At 41.4% G+C, this 19,319-nt stretch overlaps 1 protein-coding gene across 1 annotated transcript; it reads left to right on the top strand.

Annotated features, from left to right (window-relative positions):
• The first annotated feature begins 2,826 nt into the window (after positions 1 to 2,826).
• Positions 2,827 to 18,910, top strand: CD83 (CD83 molecule). Its single transcript, XM_016121281.2, has 5 exons — positions 2,827 to 2,936; positions 3,057 to 3,172; positions 14,340 to 14,559; positions 15,848 to 15,954; positions 17,319 to 18,910. The coding sequence occupies exons 1-5, from the start codon at positions 2,900 to 2,902 to the stop codon at positions 17,445 to 17,447; spliced, it is 609 nt and encodes a 202-aa protein (XP_015976767.1). The 5' UTR covers positions 2,827 to 2,899; the 3' UTR covers positions 17,448 to 18,910.
• The last annotated feature ends 409 nt before the right edge of the window (positions 18,911 to 19,319 follow it).

The raw sequence follows: 19,319 nt of genomic DNA, 5'->3' as shown, positions 1-19,319 counted from the left end.
TAATACATTTCTTTCAGTAATTAATAGTTTGAGATAACCAAAAGTTAGTAAAGATACAGACCTGAACAACACAATGAGCAAGTTTGATCAAAGAGGTCCACATGGAGAATGCACGTTCTTTCCCAGAACACATGACACATTTACCAAAAGATCACATATTAGATCACAAAGCATTTCTGGTTAAGCAGCAAAGAATTATACAGACCACATTTCTGAGCATATTCAAGTGCTAGACCACAAAAGCAACAATGAAAATCTAACCATATATTTGGATTTTGGCGAGGGGAACTCGCTCAATAATTTATGACTAAAAAGTGTCTTAATGGAGGGTCTAAGAACAAATTGCTAACATTAATAAGAAAGGCCACCAAGATCACTGGCTATACAAAAATATAGTTTATAAAATATACAGGATATGAGAAAATAGCAACCAAAAAATATAAAGTTACTAGGAATAAATTTACCAAAAGATGTAGAAAACTTTAATGTATGAAATTTTAAAAATTCCTGAAGATGATACTGAATATTGATGACTTTGTAGACTCAACTTCTAAAATGTTAATATTTCTGCAGTTTATAAATTAAATATGTTCCTATTAAGATTCAAATGAGGTTTGTGAGGTTCACAAGTCGATACTAATATGTATAAGATAGAGTCAAGAACCAAGATGTCAAGACAATCGTGAAAAGGAAGATCAATATATGAGGGCTCGCTGAGTCCACCACCATAGCAAGACTTAACTGTGGTTTAATTAAGTAATGAGAAAGTGTGATATTAGTATAAAGAGAGACAACAGAGTCTAAAAACAGGCCTACACACATATGGAAATTTGTATATAACAGAGATGCTATTTAAAATCAGTGGGGGAAATAAGAACTTCTAGCAAGCAGCATTGGAACAATTGGTAATCCTTATGGAAAAAATAAGTTAGTTCCTTACATCGAACCATATTTAAATGGATTAAAGACTTACATAAGACAAAGCATGATTTTAAAAGTTTTGGAAGAAAATGAAGGAGAACATTTTTTATGATCTCAGGGTAGGAAAAAATTTCTTAAACACAATACCTGAAGCACAAACCCTAAATAAAAAGATTAATAAATTTGACCACATTAAAATATTTTTTTAAAACCCCTTTGTATATTAAAGATACAAACAAAGTAAAAAATACAAATTTTAGACTTGGAGAAGATATTTGGCATGCACATAACCAAGAAAGGATCTGGTCCAGAATTTAGAAACAAAGGAAAAAGGAAAAAGTCAGATGATGTGAATGGGCAATCCTCAAAAGGACACCCAATGGCCTCAAAACCTAAGAAAACATCTTCCTCCCTCCTAGTAAGCAATGCAATATAAACTAAACAAAGAGAAATCAATATTTTCCACTCATTATAATGGCAATAAATAAATAAATAAATCCAAGCCCTGCTGAGGGGAGTATAAATGAGCACTTATTTTTGAAGGAAGATGACAGTCTCTAATAATGTGGTGAGATTGTTGGGCTGGAGGATTTAAGCATCCCCAGCTTCATACAACGTTGTTTACAACAATGAAAAATTGGAAGAGAGCTTAAATGCCCAGGTATGGGATTTAGCAAGGAACAGATGTTTTGTTAAGAATATATTGCAAACAAATGTGTTTGATTCTTTTATTTTTATACCTATGTTTGTATGCCTAAAAATATCCTAATTAAAAAATTAGCTTGGAGAGAGTTATGAAGAAAAGGCACCTAAACATAGCTGGTGTAACAGTCAATTGGTATAATCACTTCCAAGGGTAAGTTAAAAGTTCACTGTAGTGCTATCCTTTTTAACTGCTTGAGTGGACAAAGGTGGAAGTTTGATTAACATTTATGTTGGCAAGAGTAAATTCCCTTTGACCCAGCATGATTTTCTCTAGGTACTTATTCAGAGAAAATAGCCACTATTAGAGCAAAGGTTTATCTACACTAAAGTTCATCTTAGTAATCACAGTATTGTTTGTAATATTAATAATTAAAGAAATACCCTAACCCTCTAGACTAGTAGCAGTAGACTAATGTGTAACACTAATTGGTTCTACTTTATGGTACAACCTTAGGATGGAATATTATGCAGCCACCAAAATGATACTGTTGAAACTTTTTAATGATGTAGAAATCTTCACAAAATATTAAGCTAAAATAAAGTAGGTTACAAAATAGAACATTAAAAATATCCATCTACACACTGAAGAAAAGACATCAAAATGTTCCATAAGATTCTTCTGGATATAGATTTCTATTTTCTTCTAGTTTTTTTTTTTCCTCTCCCAAAAATTCTCTGTGTGTAATTATTATTTTGCTAGGAGAGAGTCTCTCTTTTGTTGAAATAATTTAAACAGGCTAGATGATACTGACTGAAAACCCACGCGAGAAAGGCAGGAGCCAAGAATTACAGACTTGCTGCGTTCCTTGGGAAGTCCAATGAGTTTTTATCACAGAATCTGGACAGACTGAGGACCTGGGTTCACAAGTGACGTCACCACGGACAGGCTGGGTGACGGGGGAAGCTGCTCAACCTCTCTGTATCTGGCCTCGCTCCTGGCTTTGTTGTGCGGGTCAGCGGGACCGTGTCACGCGTGCGAGCGCGGTTTGCAAAGCCCCAAGCGCGGCGTTACGCGGGAATTGTTGCCGCTGCGGCCAGGTAGCCTCAACGACGCGCTGGGGCGTGGACGCACGAGGGCGGGGGCGGGGGCGGGGGGCGGGTGCCGGTGGCCGGGACGGGGACGCCCCGTAGCAGCTGGCTCCGGGAGGGCGCACCGCCTCCTGTCGCCGCGCGCCGGGGATTCCCCTGGGCCGGCGCCCGGGGAAGTCCCTGTGCGCGCGGGTACAAGAGCGCTGCGCCGCGCCAGCGCGCCACAGGCCGGCAGCCTCCAGCCATGTCGCGCGGCCTCCAGCTCCTGCTCCTGAGCTGCGGTAGGGCCCGAGATCCTCTGTCGCCCCCTGCCTTCCCCCCTCCCCAGACTGCCCCGACGCCGGTCTTCCTGCTGACACTCCCTTTCTTCGCTTGTTCACGCCGCTGTCTCCCTCTTGCAGCCTGCAGCCTGGCGCCCGCAGCGCGGGAAGTGAAGGTGGCTTGTTCAGAAGATGTGGATTTGCCCTGCACCGCACCCCGGGATCCGCAGGTCTCCTACAAGGTCTTCTGGGCCAAGGTAAGCGCGGCAATGCCTGCGAGCTGGGGTTTGGTCGGCTCAATTGGAGGCAGCGGGAATCACCTGACTTCGGCTGGCGACCTTATGTGGCTGGGGGTCGTGGCGTCTCCAGCAGCTGAATTCCAAGTACCCAGTCTTCCAGCACGCCTCCCTCACCCTCGCCCCCACCCTGTGCGCTTCCAAGTAGGTACACAGGCAGACTTAGATTTGTTCCCGAGGACTTCAGTCATCTCCTGCCGTTAAAGGTTGCCCAAGGTGAATGACCCATATAAGACGTTTTGGAAGAGCAGAGAACCTCTGTGGGTGAATTCTGGAGGCCACCGGTGGTTGTGGACAGCAAGCCAGGGAAAAAGCAGCTAGAGTAGATTAAGACATTGGACAGGAGGATTTCTGATTTGGGGTATTTTGGGATTGTGATGCTCATCAATTTGGCAGTGGGGTGATGGTGGTGGACAATTTGAAAGGAAGGACTGAGAAAAAGTCGCAATTTCAGCTTGCTTCTTGGGTGGTAGTTATCTGTCATTCATCCCCTTTCTGGGATACTCTTGGCTCCTTCTTTATGCCTGCCGCTCTGGCCTCTGACAGCCCTGAGAGGTCCAGCAAGGAGGGCATCTGTGAGAGTGCACGTGGGTGTCCACATGTTGGTAACAAAGTCATTGTCCCTACTGTGAGAAGATTGAGCCTCATTGAGGCTTTTTAAGGTTTCCTCTCACATGAAACATTTTCGCATTCTAAGATTGCCACTATTTGCTGTCACTGGTACTTTGTTCACCTCTTTTAATGAGGTTACTGCCGCAACAGCACCAGTTTAAACCAAATCAATATGATATCCCAGGCTTACACTGTGGCTCTCACTGATATGCTGTCTTACCTTGGATCAAAGCTCTGTGCATGTGTAGCAAATGCAGGGTTCTCTTCTGCCTGCGATAAAAGATGCTCTAAGAATCTGCATATGTGTCTGGCCATTTAACGAGATAGTGTAGGACAGTTAGTTACCTTTCTCTCTGTCTCTCTGTGTATGTGTGTGTGTGTGTGTGTGTGTGTGTGTGTGTGTGATCTCCTAATCAGATTGTAGTTTCTTGGAGGCAGTGCTGTGCCAGTGCTTTTGTGTATTCTGAATAGGACCCAGTGTTTGCCCCTTTAATTGCAAAGGTGCTCAGTGAATTCAGGCTGGCAGTGTGGAAATGGTGCTGTGGCCTCGGGACATGGTGTTGTGTATGAAGTAGGTTTCTTAGGATTCCTACTTCATTTCCGCCTTATTCACTGTGGGATCAGAGAACACAACATTTCTGAAATTATTCTTATCGTAAAAACAATAGTATTTAAACAAAAATATTGTAAAACCAATAATATTTGAATGCTCACTGTATGCCAAGTGCTGAGGGAACTATTTGTATATGTTAGCTATTTCAATCCTTCTAGTGGACCTTCTAAGAGATCAGTACTATTATTATTCCTACCTTACAGATGAGGAAACTGAGCCTTAGGGAGTGAAATAATCCGCTCACTGTTACACAGCTGGCTAAATGGTGGAGTTGAGATTTGAACCAAACAGTCTGATTCTTAGAGGTATATCTTGATATTTGTTTTCTCCCTGAACTACTTAAGGTAAAGAAATGAAAAGTGTCCCGGAGCTAGCCAGGCAGGGAATTAGTTATCTTAAAGAAGGAGAAAACATGAAACCACTATTCCTTCCAGAGAGTAATTTTAAAAAGAGAATAATATTAATATCCCCAGAGGAGTAATTAAAAAGTACTTATGAAACAAGTAGATGAAATGTCAGACCGTAAAATTCAAACAGTTGTCAAGTTAAATCTTCTTGCACAAGGTCATTGTGAATGATACAATGAACTATAGCAATTAACCTTTGGCTTCTCCTTGGATGTCAGCTGATGATGTAACTCTATAATGTATGCGCTTGTTTATTGAACATGGTTCTTGCATGATTTACTCTGAAGGTCTCTGAACTCTTTGTTAAAAAAAAAAAAAAAGAACATTCTCTTGGCATTGTCTCTTTTTCTGTCTGTAGAATAGAGTTATTGAAAAATGATACTATAATTTTTTTTTTAATATGTAAACTGCAATTGGGTAGTGGTGGGTAGGAAAACTGTGCTATGCCAATAAACTTATCAGATACCTCGAAAATTATACTCATTGTTCCTTCAAGTACTTTTTAATAGGCCTCAGCATATGCTATAGATATATGTTTTCCAACTGAATAATTATACTTTTGCATCGATTGTGCTTGTACAACAAAATGGACAGTGTTCTGGAAATAAGGCCAGTGGTGAAATACTGAAATACTTCATTTCACCCCCACTTCCACCTCATAACTTTCTTATAAAATATTTCAATGAAGCAGAGAGGTAGCTATAAAGTGAGGAATTTAAACCTGGTGACCACAACCAGCCTAGTTCACATCATCTCCCTGCATCATCCCTGGTGTGGTTTGTAAAACCTCTTTGCACGGTTGTGAGTTACGTGCAGACAAGTAAAGCAGAGAGTTTCTTGGTATGGGTTTTCACCATCTGCCAGACTGAATCACATTCTTGTGGGCCTTCTGCATATCACAGTTACAGTTATAATGACTCACAATTTAAAATTCCATTTACCGCTAAGTTCTCCAGCACCACAGAGCATCCCACCACTGTCCAGTTGGCATTGATTACTAGTGATTAACAAAAGGACCCATGTAAATCATGTGTTTCTTATCGTGTGCCTTAGTAGTATTTAAACAAAGCAGATGGTGTCCAATTAGTGTTTGTAACATTAAGGTGAGTCGGGAAGGCACAGTGTCCAGTTTATTTGCTCTGTTTTGAAGGTACAATGAGAGGGGTCTAGAAGGGGCTTAATAGAAACATGAGTGGTGGGGGTGTTAAAGAAGGGGCCAAGAGTAGGTAGAGATAACCCAATTCTTGTTAACCCGACTTTACTTTCCTGACTTTACTTTGATGTCTTCCTCTCTGGGATTCAACGATGGGTCCTCCTCTCATCTCCTCCTATATTGTACCTGTTAAGGCAAAGTGAGTGATTAAGAAGAAATAAAAAGAGAGTACAGTTTATCTATTAAGTTTAGCTTTTAAAGTTGTAAATAGATTGCGGTTGTTTGGGGAGGTATTTTGAGAGAATATGCAAATAGACTGGTACATCAGTCTTCTTCCACTGGCTGTGATTTTGGTTTAGATTCTAGCATAAGAGAGCATTAGCACAATCCCATTCATTATAGGGCTACCTCTGTGTCTCATACTAAACATTGCTGGGTTCACATTCTCTTTAATGAAGCTGCACTAGGTTTGGAGGGAGGCGATGATATTGGATGGAATGTTTGGCTGCCGTTGATGCTCGCCACTAATGATAATGAGTGGTTATTTATCAGGAAGATGTATTACTATCGTTTATCACGCTAGGAGCCCTGACGATCTACACTGATGCATAATGAAAGAGGATATATAGTTCATCTCTGGGTGACACTGTGGGGGCGAGGACAGATATGCGTCACAAGACAAGTGCTCTTTTAAGATGATTTCCAAAGGAAGGGAGAAAGGAGAAGTAAGGCTATGACATCAGAGAACAGCTCAAACTTGGAGTTTATAATATTTAGAAGAGCGTACCTGTGGCAGATCATGGGCTATCCTGTGGACTAGGGACCGGTGGGAGAGCAGGTTAATGACTTGTATGAGGCTACTTCACCATGCAGACATTTCTTGTCCTTGGTTCTTTATGAAACTATCTTCCATGTATGTACATTGTTTATTTCCTATTCAGCAGAGTTGTATTTTCTGTCTCTACCATCTTGTGTGATAATGAGCCATAAAGCAAGAGGGCAGTAAGGAGAGCAGGTGCCTTTGGAGGGACCCGAGTTAATGAAGGTCTAGGTAGATGTGATCTGTACAGCCACAGACCCAGATTGCCCCATGAAGGAGCCAATGTGTACCGCTCACTGTATTTCCTTGATTCTAGAATGCCGTCTGTTGTAAGAGAGATTTAAGAACATATTTTTAGGAGAAAAAGGAAACTTGTGCATTATAGAAACACTAAAATATCAAAAGAAGAAACCAATGTGTGTGTTAGCATTAAAGAAAAGTCATACTGTCCCCATTGGCACTTATACTACTTGACCTGGTCAAATCACTTTTATGGGCTCTTCTTTAGGTCAAACTGTGAAAGACATAAAGTTGATTTTTAGATGTCTGTTGTATTTATGCTTTCATTATTTAGTAAGTTTTTCTAAGTTGCAAATGAATGCTAAGTCCTGGGCCTGCCATTGGACATCCCAAGATCAACATGGAACTTCTGCCAGAGGTCCATCTTCAGCAAAGGCATGGATACAGGAATCCACAAGCATTTGTGGGAACTGATTAATAACTAGTGACCTAGAGGGGAGAATTATACGGCAGAGGGCTGAGAGATACTGTTAGAGAGTAGATTGTGGGGAACCTTGAATGCCAAACTATAAGGGGTTAAAATTTATCCTTTTGGCGGTAAGGAGCCATTTAAAGCTTTTAAACAAAGAGGATGATATAATGAAAAATAAGTCAAAAGAAAAGCATATTTCTTGTGATGAAGGACAGAATATGATTTATCCTAGAAGATGAGTCTTCTTTCACTACAGTGAGACTTCCATCAGGTTAACTTAGTAAGATTTGAACATATGTGTGGGATATACCTTCCTTTCCCTCTTCATCACCACCCTGTCTCTGGTTCTATGAAAGACTGGGCCAGAGAATGTGGCTGCCTCAGAGCAGGCGATAGAAGTTTCAGCCAGGTGAGACTTGGGGATCACTGAGATTTTTGGACTATGATAAGATACAGCAAAGTTGCTAAAACCTTTCAGCTGGGAAGAGAGTAGGGAGGAAGAAGGCAGCTGAGAGTTAAATAGAAAAAAATAAAAACACGTGTTTTCCATGACTAGAAGGGGGAACCTGAATCACATGAGGACTGGATTATCTAAATTCTGTACTTGGTTATGTCACTATACAAAGAAGAGGAAGTAAAAGAAGGTCTCAGTGGCATAAGGGAAGGCTTTATTTAGGACAGAACTAAAAGGAGATTAATTTACCTAAAAAAAAATGGTTCCTTCGTCTAAAACTGTTTCCATGATCCCTTCCTGGCTACTCCTGTAATGATGCCAGATTTTCTACCAGCAGTCATTAGCTCAAACCAGACTTAGACTAAAGTACTTCCCTAAGAATCCTTTATGCCCATAGCATATTTATGATTTTTTTTTGTACTGGAACATATTTGGGGAAAATTCCTGTGCATGTCATTTATTGCTGGTATAGACGTAAGAGCCCAAGGCTTGTTAATGTCACTTGTGTTTTCCTATAGCACCAGCTAGTTTATTGCATGTTCATGTACCAATTCCCCGAGAGAGGATAGATTCCAGAAGAGCTGGTAGATGTCTAGGATTATGGGTCCAATTCAGAGAAGTTACAGGAAAATAAGAATGCTAGTTGCTATAAGCAATTTATATTCACCTTGGACCAGCCTCACTGGGTCAATACTGGAGGGCAATGGTTCTAAATTAGATCAGGGCCTGGTGTCTCATTCCCTGAGGAGTGGGAGGCATACGAGTGCAAGGGACAAACCAGGGCTGGTCTAGAGGCTGGAGCCATGTGGCGCTAGCCCTCTATGTGCCACATTGATTTCTGGGGTGGTGCAAGGTGTTCTTATTAGGACTCTTTCATTTGCGAAGGATTGTAATTAACACTAGCTTAAGGAAAATGGAATATATTGGTTTATACAATAGAAATGGAAAAATTTTAAAACCGAAGTGTAGTTTATACTTCAGTTATGGCTGTTGCTATGGATTGAACTGTATCCCACAAAAAGATATGTCTGTCCTAATCCTTGGTATTTGTGAATGTGACCTTATCTGGAAATAGGGTTTCTACAGATACCATCAAATTAAAGTAAGGTCATAGTTGATTCGCCTGGGTCCTAATCCAATGACTGATATCTTTAAAAGAGAAAACAAAGACACAGACATAGATACAAAGAGAGAAAAGGAGGCAGAGGTTGGAGTGATGTGCCTACAAACAAAGGAATATCGAGCATTTCCAGCAACACCAGCAGCTAGGAGTGAGACACAAAACAGATTCTCCCCCAGAGCCTTCAGAGAGAGAAAGGACCTGCCAACACCTTAATTTTGGACTTTTGGCCTCCAAAACTGTGAGAGAATAAGTTTCTGTTGTTTTAAGCCACTCAGTTTGTGGTACTTGGTTATGGCAGCTCTAGGAAGTACATACAGCTAGATTTAGAGGTTTATGAACAGCCTCAGGGGTTGGAGTCTTTCTATCTCCTAACTCTTTTTCCTTCATATTGGTTTTATTATCAGCCTCCACATGGCAGTGAGATAGTAGCTGATACCTGCAGACTTGTATATCCACCCGAGGTCAAGTACAAAGGAAAAAATTTTACCTCTTTTTTAATATCTCAACAAATGTCCAATTGCACTTAAGTGCCTTTGATTGGGGCATGCATCCGTTAAAACCAGTTTATCTGGTCACGGATGTCAGGCTTGAGTTGAGGGTGCCTCCTCTAGAACTGGATGTAGTGCACTGTGACAGCCGTGAATGCAGCTTGTGAAGGTGCACCTTCCAGGCCCAGCAGGACCCACAGATTAATGGAAGGAGAATGGTTGCCATGAGCATTTTGGTCTAACATTTTTTTAAAAAGGCTTTTGACACATCGTGGTGGTGCTTTTAGCAACTCAGAGTGCTGTGGATGTTTTAGAGAATTTGCAGGTAGGAAAATAATTTCTCTCTGGAGCAGAGATTGGGACTTCTAGAAAACTCTGCCAGAGAGGAGATTGAGAGCATCAGCAGTAAGGAATGACCTAATGAATGGATGGAGAGGAAAACCATCACATATAACAAAAATTCCTATTACCAATATTATCAAGTATAAAGTACTTTTGTGTGTTTTCTCATTTGATTCTTAAAATAACCCCAGTAAGTAAGGTAGTTCCAGATGAGGAAATGAGACTCAGAGATGAAATGATTTACCAAAAGTGACCCAGCTAACTGATGGGAAAGCTGGGGCTTGACTTCAGGCCGTTTGATTCCAAGGCCTGAACTTCCTCCTTGCTTCTAAAATAAACTTATTCATTCAGCAAATACTTTTGGAATATTTCCTATGTGCAGGCAACTATTTAGAATGCTGAATGAAACCTTGGCTATGAAAAGAGAGTAATGAGATTTTTAGGACACTATGCCATATGATCACCTTCATCATCACAGCTATCTTCACAGCAACATTGTGGGATATAATCCCTGCCTAACCCTTCATCTCTGTGGAGCAAACGAAACCTGAGAGCTGTGCAGTCAGTTGGCCGAGAGTGGAACTAGTCGTGATGGGCTGAGGTTTGGGTCCACGTCCAAAGTCTGTGTTCTTAATTATGTTGCTTCTGCTATATTCATGACTCTGTTAACAGTCATAAATCCAAGTCTGTCTGTAAGACCCAGTAAATTTTAAAGTGGAAAATCATTTTTCCAATAAAACTACGCTTAGAAAAAAACGATGTTAATGTACATACATTCTACCCTCATTATGACATCAACCTCCAAGCCAAACTATTTTGCACGTAATAAAGAGCTGTTTTTATGATGAATGACAATTACACTGACACTTATAATTGAGTTAGAAACCAAGGTACATAAATGTTAGTGCATGAGAAATGCAGTAAAAAAAAAAAGCTGTTCAACGTTATTGGAATGTATCAGATTAATTTAGTACAGCTTTTAAATACTTAAAGTCTATGCTTCAAAATATTTTAATCAAGTTATTGAATTAAATATTTACATGCATATGTTTATAGACGTTGCCCCTCAAAAAAATCTCTTCCTGTTCTTTTAGTTTCCCAGCACAGACTTAACAGGTTTCATGTATGACAAGTTTGGATTTCAAGTTTGTGATCAAAATTGTTTCCTTGTCATAGGAATGGAATCGTTGTCCTCTTAAATTGAAACATAATCATCTAGGAGGTTACTAGTTGCCATATAGCTGGATAAAATTATGTAAACTTAGAAAAAAATCACTTTCCACAGTAGGGTTTTTGACTGAAATACTAGTTCAATTTCAGCCATATTTAATTATTTATTTGATTTCTTTTATTCTTGTTCACATTTGTCCATTTAAAAAAACTTAATTCATGTGCCCTTAAAATTAGTACTTTGATTGCTTTAGTATTTGGCAAATTAAAGAAAATTTATTTTAATTAAGGGCGCATGGTTTTCTTAAGGTCAAATCACCATTTTAGAGAAAGAATATGGTATTTAAATTACTTGGTCAAACCGAAGGCCCTGAGATAAGTCAGAGTTCTTAGGCTATCTGAAAATGAGACGTGCTATATTTTGCCTTTTTCTAATTCAATCAACAAGATAGAATTGTCAGCATAAGGGTTAATGCAGGGAATGTGGATTTTTAAAACATAATCAGGATGAGTCTTTTGAGGAATTAATTTGCCCAAATCGTGTTGTCGTTTAGCACACTACAGTATTAGCGTTGGAACACGTGAGTTAAATCGTTCCTGTCAATTATGCTAGGCTGTGAATGAATATGAGAGTCCCTTTTGTTACAAATTACTATTTCCTAAAATGCTTTCGTAGAGAGGCAGTGAAACACTTTTAGATTTGTAATGTTTAAAGAGCCATTCTTGCCAGTGGTTGATTTTGCACCAACTGAAAGGTTTATAAGAACTCATAAAACAAAGCAAAGTTGAGGATGGCCCATTTGCTGTTGCTCCATTTTCCTCTGACTGAAACTCTCCTTTGGTCCTTGAATGGTGCTGCTTCTGCCATAGCAAACTCACCTGATCCTGCACAGCGATAGCTGCTTGGCTGCAGAGCAGAAGATAATGATTTGAACTTTTCCATAAAAAGTGCCTCACTCCCATTTGCAGCATGCAACATTAACATAAAAACTACAATTATTTTTGCAGCTGTAGGCAAATCCCAGATTCCCCAGATGGAGTCATAGGAGAAGGTATATTTTAAAATAACAAAATGAAAGGGGAATAGGCATTGTCTCTACCTAGAGCTTGAAGCCAGAGGAAGGGTTATGAAGTATTTCCAGGTGCATTGTGTGAATTTGCAGGTTTCTTTTGCTATGGAGAGTTATCAGGCAAAGAGAGCTGTTTATTACTGTGGCAAGAGTTCCCAGGTTAAGCTAGTCGTTTTCCTACTTCTCTGGGTCTTTCAAAAAGACTCAGGGAGGGACCATTGGAAGATGATCCCATGAGCGTTGAAATATTTTTTCATGATCCCTTTGGTGGCTGTGGTGGCTCAGGACATCAACATTTTGCAAGTTGCTTTGGGGTGCTCTGTTCTGCCTTTCCCTTGCTTCTTCTTTCTGTTCTTCTCATGATCTCACCCTGACTTTGTTTCTCTTCTCTTCTCTTCTCTTCTCTTCTCTTCTCTTCTCTTCTCTTCTCTTCTCTTCTCTTCTCTTCTCTTCTCTTCTCTTCTCTTCTCTTCTCTTCTCTTCTCTTCTCTTCTCTTCTCTTCTCTTCTCTTCTCTTCTTTCTTCTTTTTCTTTATTTTTAAATACCAAAGGGCCCCAGTCTGTAGATCCTAGATTATTTAGGAAAGAACCTTTCAGCACAAGAACCATCAAGAAATGGGGTTCATGTTCACAGATGGTCTGAAGAAAGCCATTAGTCCCAGCAGCCCTTGTGCTAGCAGTGTGCGGTGCTGGGCTTCCTGCACGAGCTATAAATCTGCCACCAGGTGTCTCTGTAGCCCACTCCACAGGAATGCTAACATGAATGGAAGGCTGTGGAAGCTGGACCTGAGCTTTCTGATGACCTCGTGGTGTGTTCCCTAACTTAATTAATTAAGCGGAAACCAACCATCGAGGGTGTGTGTGTGTGTGTGTGTGTGTGTGTGTGTGTGTGTGTGTGTTTGTGCGCCTGTGTGTATTTTTTTTTCCTGAGCTGCCTCTGCCTCACTGAGTGTTTGTTCCCAATTCCTCAGTTATTTATTTCCCTGCATTGGTTCCCTTTCGAGAAGGAGGAGAGGAGTCGCAGGGTGCTCCCAGAAGAGCAGATGAAACATTGGCAGGTACAGGCAAAGACAGAGGCAGCGAAGCCTACTCATGCTGTCTTTCCCCAAGATGGCTCTTGGGTGTTGTTACAATGCCTGGGATAGGTAAGGAATGCCACTGAATTCCAGGCTCCCTGCTGGCCCCCAGCCCCCCAGCAAAAGCCTAGGGGCTGCCCATGAACAGTGAAAAAAGTAATTTGCCTTACCGTTTGTGTAAAAACAGCTTTAAAAGCTTTGAAACATTTCAGTGGAGGACAACGGGCAAGTTAATTAGGCAAATTGAAGATCTATCTGGAGAAAAAGAGAATTGATGGTAAAAATGGTGTTTGCCTAATCTTTGAAGTAGGAGATGATGCAAAACCCCCAGCAATTAATCACATAGATGGTTGGGGGGAAAGAAAAACAGCCGGATTAGTTTAGCTAAATTTCGCATCTACCCCAGTCAGGCTGGTTCATCCAGGGTACAGCGATTTAAGCTGTAACTGTCCTTTCATGTGTATCTTGCCTACCAAACAATCTGGCCCATAAAATCTCCACGTGGTACTCTTGTCACCTGTCTTCCTACCTTAGCAGAGAGAGTAAGTGTGGTACATCCTGTGATATCACAGACGACCACACACATACACAGTCTTTGAAGAACATCTCTGTATTTTTCACTGAGTTGTCTGGCAATGATCTTAGCAGATTTAGGAATGTTGCCAAATAAAGGCTGGGATACAAAAATAAGAATCAGTGAATGAGCGAGTTGATAACTGAAGAAAACAAGAGAACATTTAATTTAGAACAACCAGCAACAAAATTTGATTCACAGTAATTCACACTTCACATCATCATCGTCAACACATCATTAGCATCAACAGCATCTCTCCTTTATGTAGGGTGGAAGATGGGATATGAAAAATTATAAAATGCTATCCTGATTTTATTTCAAAAAAACGTATAGCCTAAAGAATTTTCTTAGATTCTCTCCTCACACATCCACACAATATCTTGTTTTAAAAAAATTGTTGAGGATGGATTTCATGAAAACAAGAGGTAGTACCCAGGTGTGGAGGCCCATGGCTTGCAGGTCTGTCAGCAGGGCATGATGCAATATGATTCCTTTTTTTTTTTTTTTTTAACAGCTTACAGCAGGTGATGAACAGAGGATAGAGGTTCCTCAGGAAGATCTGCAGAATTATCATCAAAAGGAACAGAAGGGCTCTTTTGAGGCCCCCGGAGAAAGTCTGTATTCCCTGAAGATCCCAAACACTACCAGCTGCAGCTCGGGGACATACAGATGCACTCTGGAGGGGCAGGAAGGGCAGAGAAACCAAAGTGGCACAGTCATCTTGAAAGTGACAGGTGAGGTGAACTGTCACACTTGTTTTCTTCTTGCAAAATGTGTGTGTACTTTCTGTAGGTCCTAAAATTGACTCTCTCAGTTGGAACCTAACTCAGAAGCTTTGGGTTGCATCTGTGGCTAAACGCTAAATTCTACTGCGAGAAAGTCATAGCTTTTTCTTTTTTCTTTTAATAAGGACAGATCTACCCTAATCTGGCTGGGGCGGATGCCAAATGTAGCCAAACAGCTAATCTGGTTGTTGTTTATCGAAGCTTAAATGAGATACTGCACTAAAATGGTTAATGCGGTGCCTAGGGTAGACTGAGTGCTCCATAAACGTTAGAAACCATTAGGAAGATAGCTCTCAAATTTTCTTTCTTTGAGTCACAGACGCCTGTGAAAACCTATCTCTGGACTTTTGCATGAACCTTTAAGTTCAGTTTCGGGGGCCGACAGCTCTCTTGAGGCCCATCCATGGTCCTGGGGAGGAGCCCCCTGGTCACCTGCTCTTGCTTGACCTTCAAACAGACTCAGCCAGCAAACTTGCTTCCCTGACAGCACATTGGATGTCGTGCCTAAGTGGGGAGAGGCTGTCTCTGCCACGTCCCCTCCTGGGCCAAAGGCCTCGCTCTTCTTGCACCTGCCCCCTAGAGTGTGGCAACCACAGCCTCTAACAGCCTCTCGGGGAGCTGTCCCATAGCCCACTCTTGCTGTCGGCCTTGGTGGAAGAGCTTTAACCATTCTACAAAAGTGTGTCTACTTATTTAGCTATAGCTAAGCAGCTTACCTGCCTCAGTTCATAGTCCTGAGATCCCCCCCAATATGAGGACACCTAGCATTCCACACAACACCGATGAAGTTAGATTAGATATGGATTAACAAACGGCAAAGACAAAATAAAAGCCGGGAGATGCCGAACACCTGAAATGGAAGCAGATGGGCAGCTGGATAAGTCTGGACCAGACTCCTGCCTCTGCCAGCTACCTTAGTCCCTCGGCCTCTCTGAGCCTCAACTCCTTCGTCTGTAAAATGGCTATAATATGACCTGCCTTGGAAGAGTTAGCGAAATGCTGTGTGCCAATCTTATCGCACACAGCTGGCTACAGAGCAAGAGTGACCACCAGCTGCAGCCGTCACTGTCGCTAGGGTCGTGGCTGCTGTTCTCTGACGGCACAGATGTGAAGGCAGGGATGGGAGACGAGGGGGACTTCAAAAGCAGGAACAAGGCATTCTTAACTTTTTTATTAGGAGAGAAAGTCCTGTTAAATATCTTCGTATTTTACTTATTATTTATTTATTTTTTTAAAGGATGCCCTAAGGAACTCAAAGAAAAGACTTTTGGGAAATACAAAGCTGAACTTGTGCTGCTGTTCGTTTTGGTGGTTTTCTACTTAACACTCATCATTTTCACTTTTGTAAGTACCTTTTAAAAACATTTATTATTATTAAAAGATCACCCGGGGCACCAATTCAAATGTTTTGTAGGTAGTGGGAATCATTTACTCATAGGAAGAGATATTCTCTGAGCCCTGGACTTATTGAGGCTCCCAGGGCTGTGGGAATCATTACAGCAAGCTCCCAGCTTGTGTGTGCGTGTGCGTGTGTGTGTGTGTGTGTGCGCGCGCGCGCGCGCGTGTGCGTCTTGTGGTTCTGCACAGAGCACTGTGAAGAGAAAATGAAGTAAGATATGGGAAGGAAGTTTAAGAAATGCCAAAGAATCCTACTAAAGCACCAGAGGGCCTTGTAGTTACAGTGGTAAAAAGTGCAACACCAACGATTCACCATCCGGGGCATAGGCGACATTCTTCCTGTAAGGAAAGTGAGCAGCTCAGCTACCCCGTGATAGATCAGTCTCCTTCACCTGCCCTTGAACTCTTTGCTCTTAGAAGTTCTCGCCTTATATTTTGTTACTTCCACCCACTTCTTGAGGATTAACCCTGAGATTCCAATACAGTGGGGTATATTATAGGGAGTGTCCTAGGGTAAAGGGAAGTGGGCCAGTGCTTGGAGGTCCTCAACATGCCCTGGAGCTATTGGTAGCAGGCTCCAGCTTAAAGACCCTGAGCCTCCCTCTGCAGGCTGCTCACCTGGTTTGACTGAAGTCGTGGGGGAGCAAGGTCAGCTCTGGAGGCCTGACACACTAGGAAGTAATCTGTCCCACATGTCTCAACATTATCAGGAGGGCGACTTAGCAACCAAGGCAGATCTCATCGAGGAGAGATCTTATCATTAACTGAGTCCCTTTATTCTCTTAGTTGCCTCTCTGGTTATGTACTCATCTCTGGCTGCTGTTTTAGGCATCAATCAAAAGTCTCCAGTGAACACCTACTGTGTACAAAGCATTAAGTTAGGCATTGCAGGGGAAATAAAAGGGTCTGAGACATAATCTCTACCATCAAGGAGCTTATAGTTTGGTCCTTTGAATTAATTGCACATAAGATAGTTAGAATTACTGGGCAGTAAATTTTAAAAAATGAGTGACTTTAGTTTCTTGTTGGCAAGTGCCTGTTTCTATGGGCACTGATTTTTTTCCATACAGATGACTAACAGTAGGGGCTTGAAATGGCCCCAGCTTGTAAGCAGAGCGTCTCCTGGTCAGAGTTTAGGCACACCAGTGAAAGAGTACAAGCCCACTGTAAGCGAGTAAGGTAGTCAGTATAACGACAGATTCCAGAGTAAGATGTCTAGGCATGTCTAAGTGAATGGAGTTCAAATCGAGGTGACAACTGAAGCATTTTTCCAATTATTCACTTCTCAACTGATCTCTTTTATTTTTCAGAAGTTTTCACGACAACAGAGTAGTTTTCTAGATTTTTCTAAACCTGGCATGGAACGAGTTTTTCTCCCAGTCACCTCCCCAAACAAGCATTTGGAGCCAGTGACTCTTCACAAGACAGAACTGGTATGAGCGGGATTTCTGCAGGTTGTTTTACCGAAAGTCAAAGGCTCAGTGATATGCCTACATGTCACACAGGACTAGAGAAGAATGCGTCCCACATCAAAGATGCCAGCATTCCTGTGAAGTCCTTCATCTGACTGGAATATCTGAAAGTGGATCCCAACCCACTTTTTTGTGAGCAGGACTTTGAAAACCATTACATGGCCACACAGCATGGGGCCGCCTGCAGGGTGCTCTCTGATGCTATTTCTTCACTGCTGCCTTCTCAGCATTTTGTTCAGCTATCTGGTCAACCTCTTCAAAATTCTTTCAGTCATATAAAAGCTATGGTGAGATGCAGTTGGAAAAAGGTCTTGGGAAATATGAATCCCCAGAACTGGCCCTGTGACAGACTCTTGAGGACAGCTGTCTTCTTCCACATCTGGGAAACATCTCTTTGAATTTGTTGTGTTTTCCTGTACTAGCCCAGATGTTTTATGTCTGGGAGAAATTGACAGGCCAAGCTGTGAGACAGTGGGAAATATTTAGCAAATAATTTCCTGGTGTGAAGGGTGTGCTATAACTAAGGAGTATTATGTGTACATAGAAATAGTAGGTTGATGAACTCTTCCCCAACAGGACTTTTCATCTGGGAAAGACATCTCTAAAGAAGCAATAAAGAAGAATGCCACATTTATTTTTATATCTCCATATATGCTTGTGCTTTTTCACCTTTTGAAATCTATACCTACAGTTAGATATCATCACTAACTGACAAGCAACCTGAATATAGGGAGTGAGAAGATGCCAGAGAGTATGACAATAGGATAGAGAGCTTTTAAGTGACCTGTTGGAAGTGCTGGACCAATCGTGCAATCTGGGTTCTAGCTCCAGTTGTCCCACTACGAAATTGCATCATCTTGGGCCAGATCCTATGGTTTCTGCTTTCTCAGTTGTAAGCCAAAAGGTTGTTGTAGGAATTGATTGAAATAAAGTGTATGAAAATGCTCTGGAAAAGTATAAAGCACTATACACATTTGAAACTCCATTGAGTCATTACCCTTATTATTGCAGTGGTTTCTGGGCTAAAGAGAATGACTTTAACTTTTCAAGTTTTCCGTCATTCCAAACAACAAAAAATCTATAAAAGAAACTTTCCCAGTCTTCTGTCTGAATTCCTTTGGGGAAACGAAGATGCCAGTTCAATGGTCTGTTCTTGAAGCACCAGCCCAAAGTACTCCAAGACCTGCATACTAAGGAGTTGCTGGGACGTGGGGACAAGGGAGTTCATAAATGTTATATTAACATTTTGACAATTGTGTTTCGCTAATCAAATTTGGCCCTTTCCCTCCTTGTTTTTGCAAGAGATTTTACCCCTTTAGTTATACGTGCATGGCCTACACTAATACTAGAGAGTACAAGGAATGCCAGATTGATTTAGGGATTTCGCCTCTTTGTCACGGCTTTCCTGTTATTAAATGTATGCATGTGAAGGGGAATGTTTATTCTTTTTCATATTTAAAACTACATATAAGACTTTGGGATGTGTGTGAGGATGTCTGTAGCCCAAACCTAAGGTGAGTGCCTCCTCTGAGAGGGAGGACATTTATGACGGGTAGATCTCTATTAAACGGCACCACCTTCTTCCCAAAGGTGCTCCTGAATCCATCCTCGCCTTGCATTGCTACAGGTGGTATGTGATCAGCTTGACCACATGCATGACCACAGGGGGGAGGGATGAAGAGAAGGAGGGTTTCTATTTCAGAGACTTGTAAAATCGGGGGCTCTGTACCTGGGATTCATGGGGTTTCACTTAAAATTCTCAAGTCCATTACCCCCAAAATGGAAGAACAACTTAGTACAAGTGGTCGTAATAGTTGTAAAAGCGTTACAGGTGAATCT

This window comes from Rousettus aegyptiacus, unplaced genomic scaffold (assembly GCF_014176215.1).
Source record: "Rousettus aegyptiacus isolate mRouAeg1 unplaced genomic scaffold, mRouAeg1.p scaffold_m13_p_1, whole genome shotgun sequence".
Lineage (NCBI taxonomy): Eukaryota > Metazoa > Chordata > Mammalia > Chiroptera > Pteropodidae > Rousettus > Rousettus aegyptiacus.
This window is presented reverse-complemented; position numbering and strand designations above follow the sequence as displayed.

Excerpts from the sequence above, each read along its gene's own strand:
- CD83 (XM_016121281.2), top strand. The coding sequence starts at position 2,900 with ATGTCGCGCGGCCTCCAGCTCCTGCTCCTGAGCTGCG. Across the intron at positions 3,173-14,339 it reads ACAAGGTCTTCTGGGCCAAG|CTTACAGCAGGTGATGAACA; the intron begins GTAAGCGCGGCA and ends TTTTTTTAACAG. Across the intron at positions 15,955-17,318 it reads CACTCATCATTTTCACTTTT|AAGTTTTCACGACAACAGAG; the intron begins GTAAGTACCTTT and ends TTTATTTTTCAG.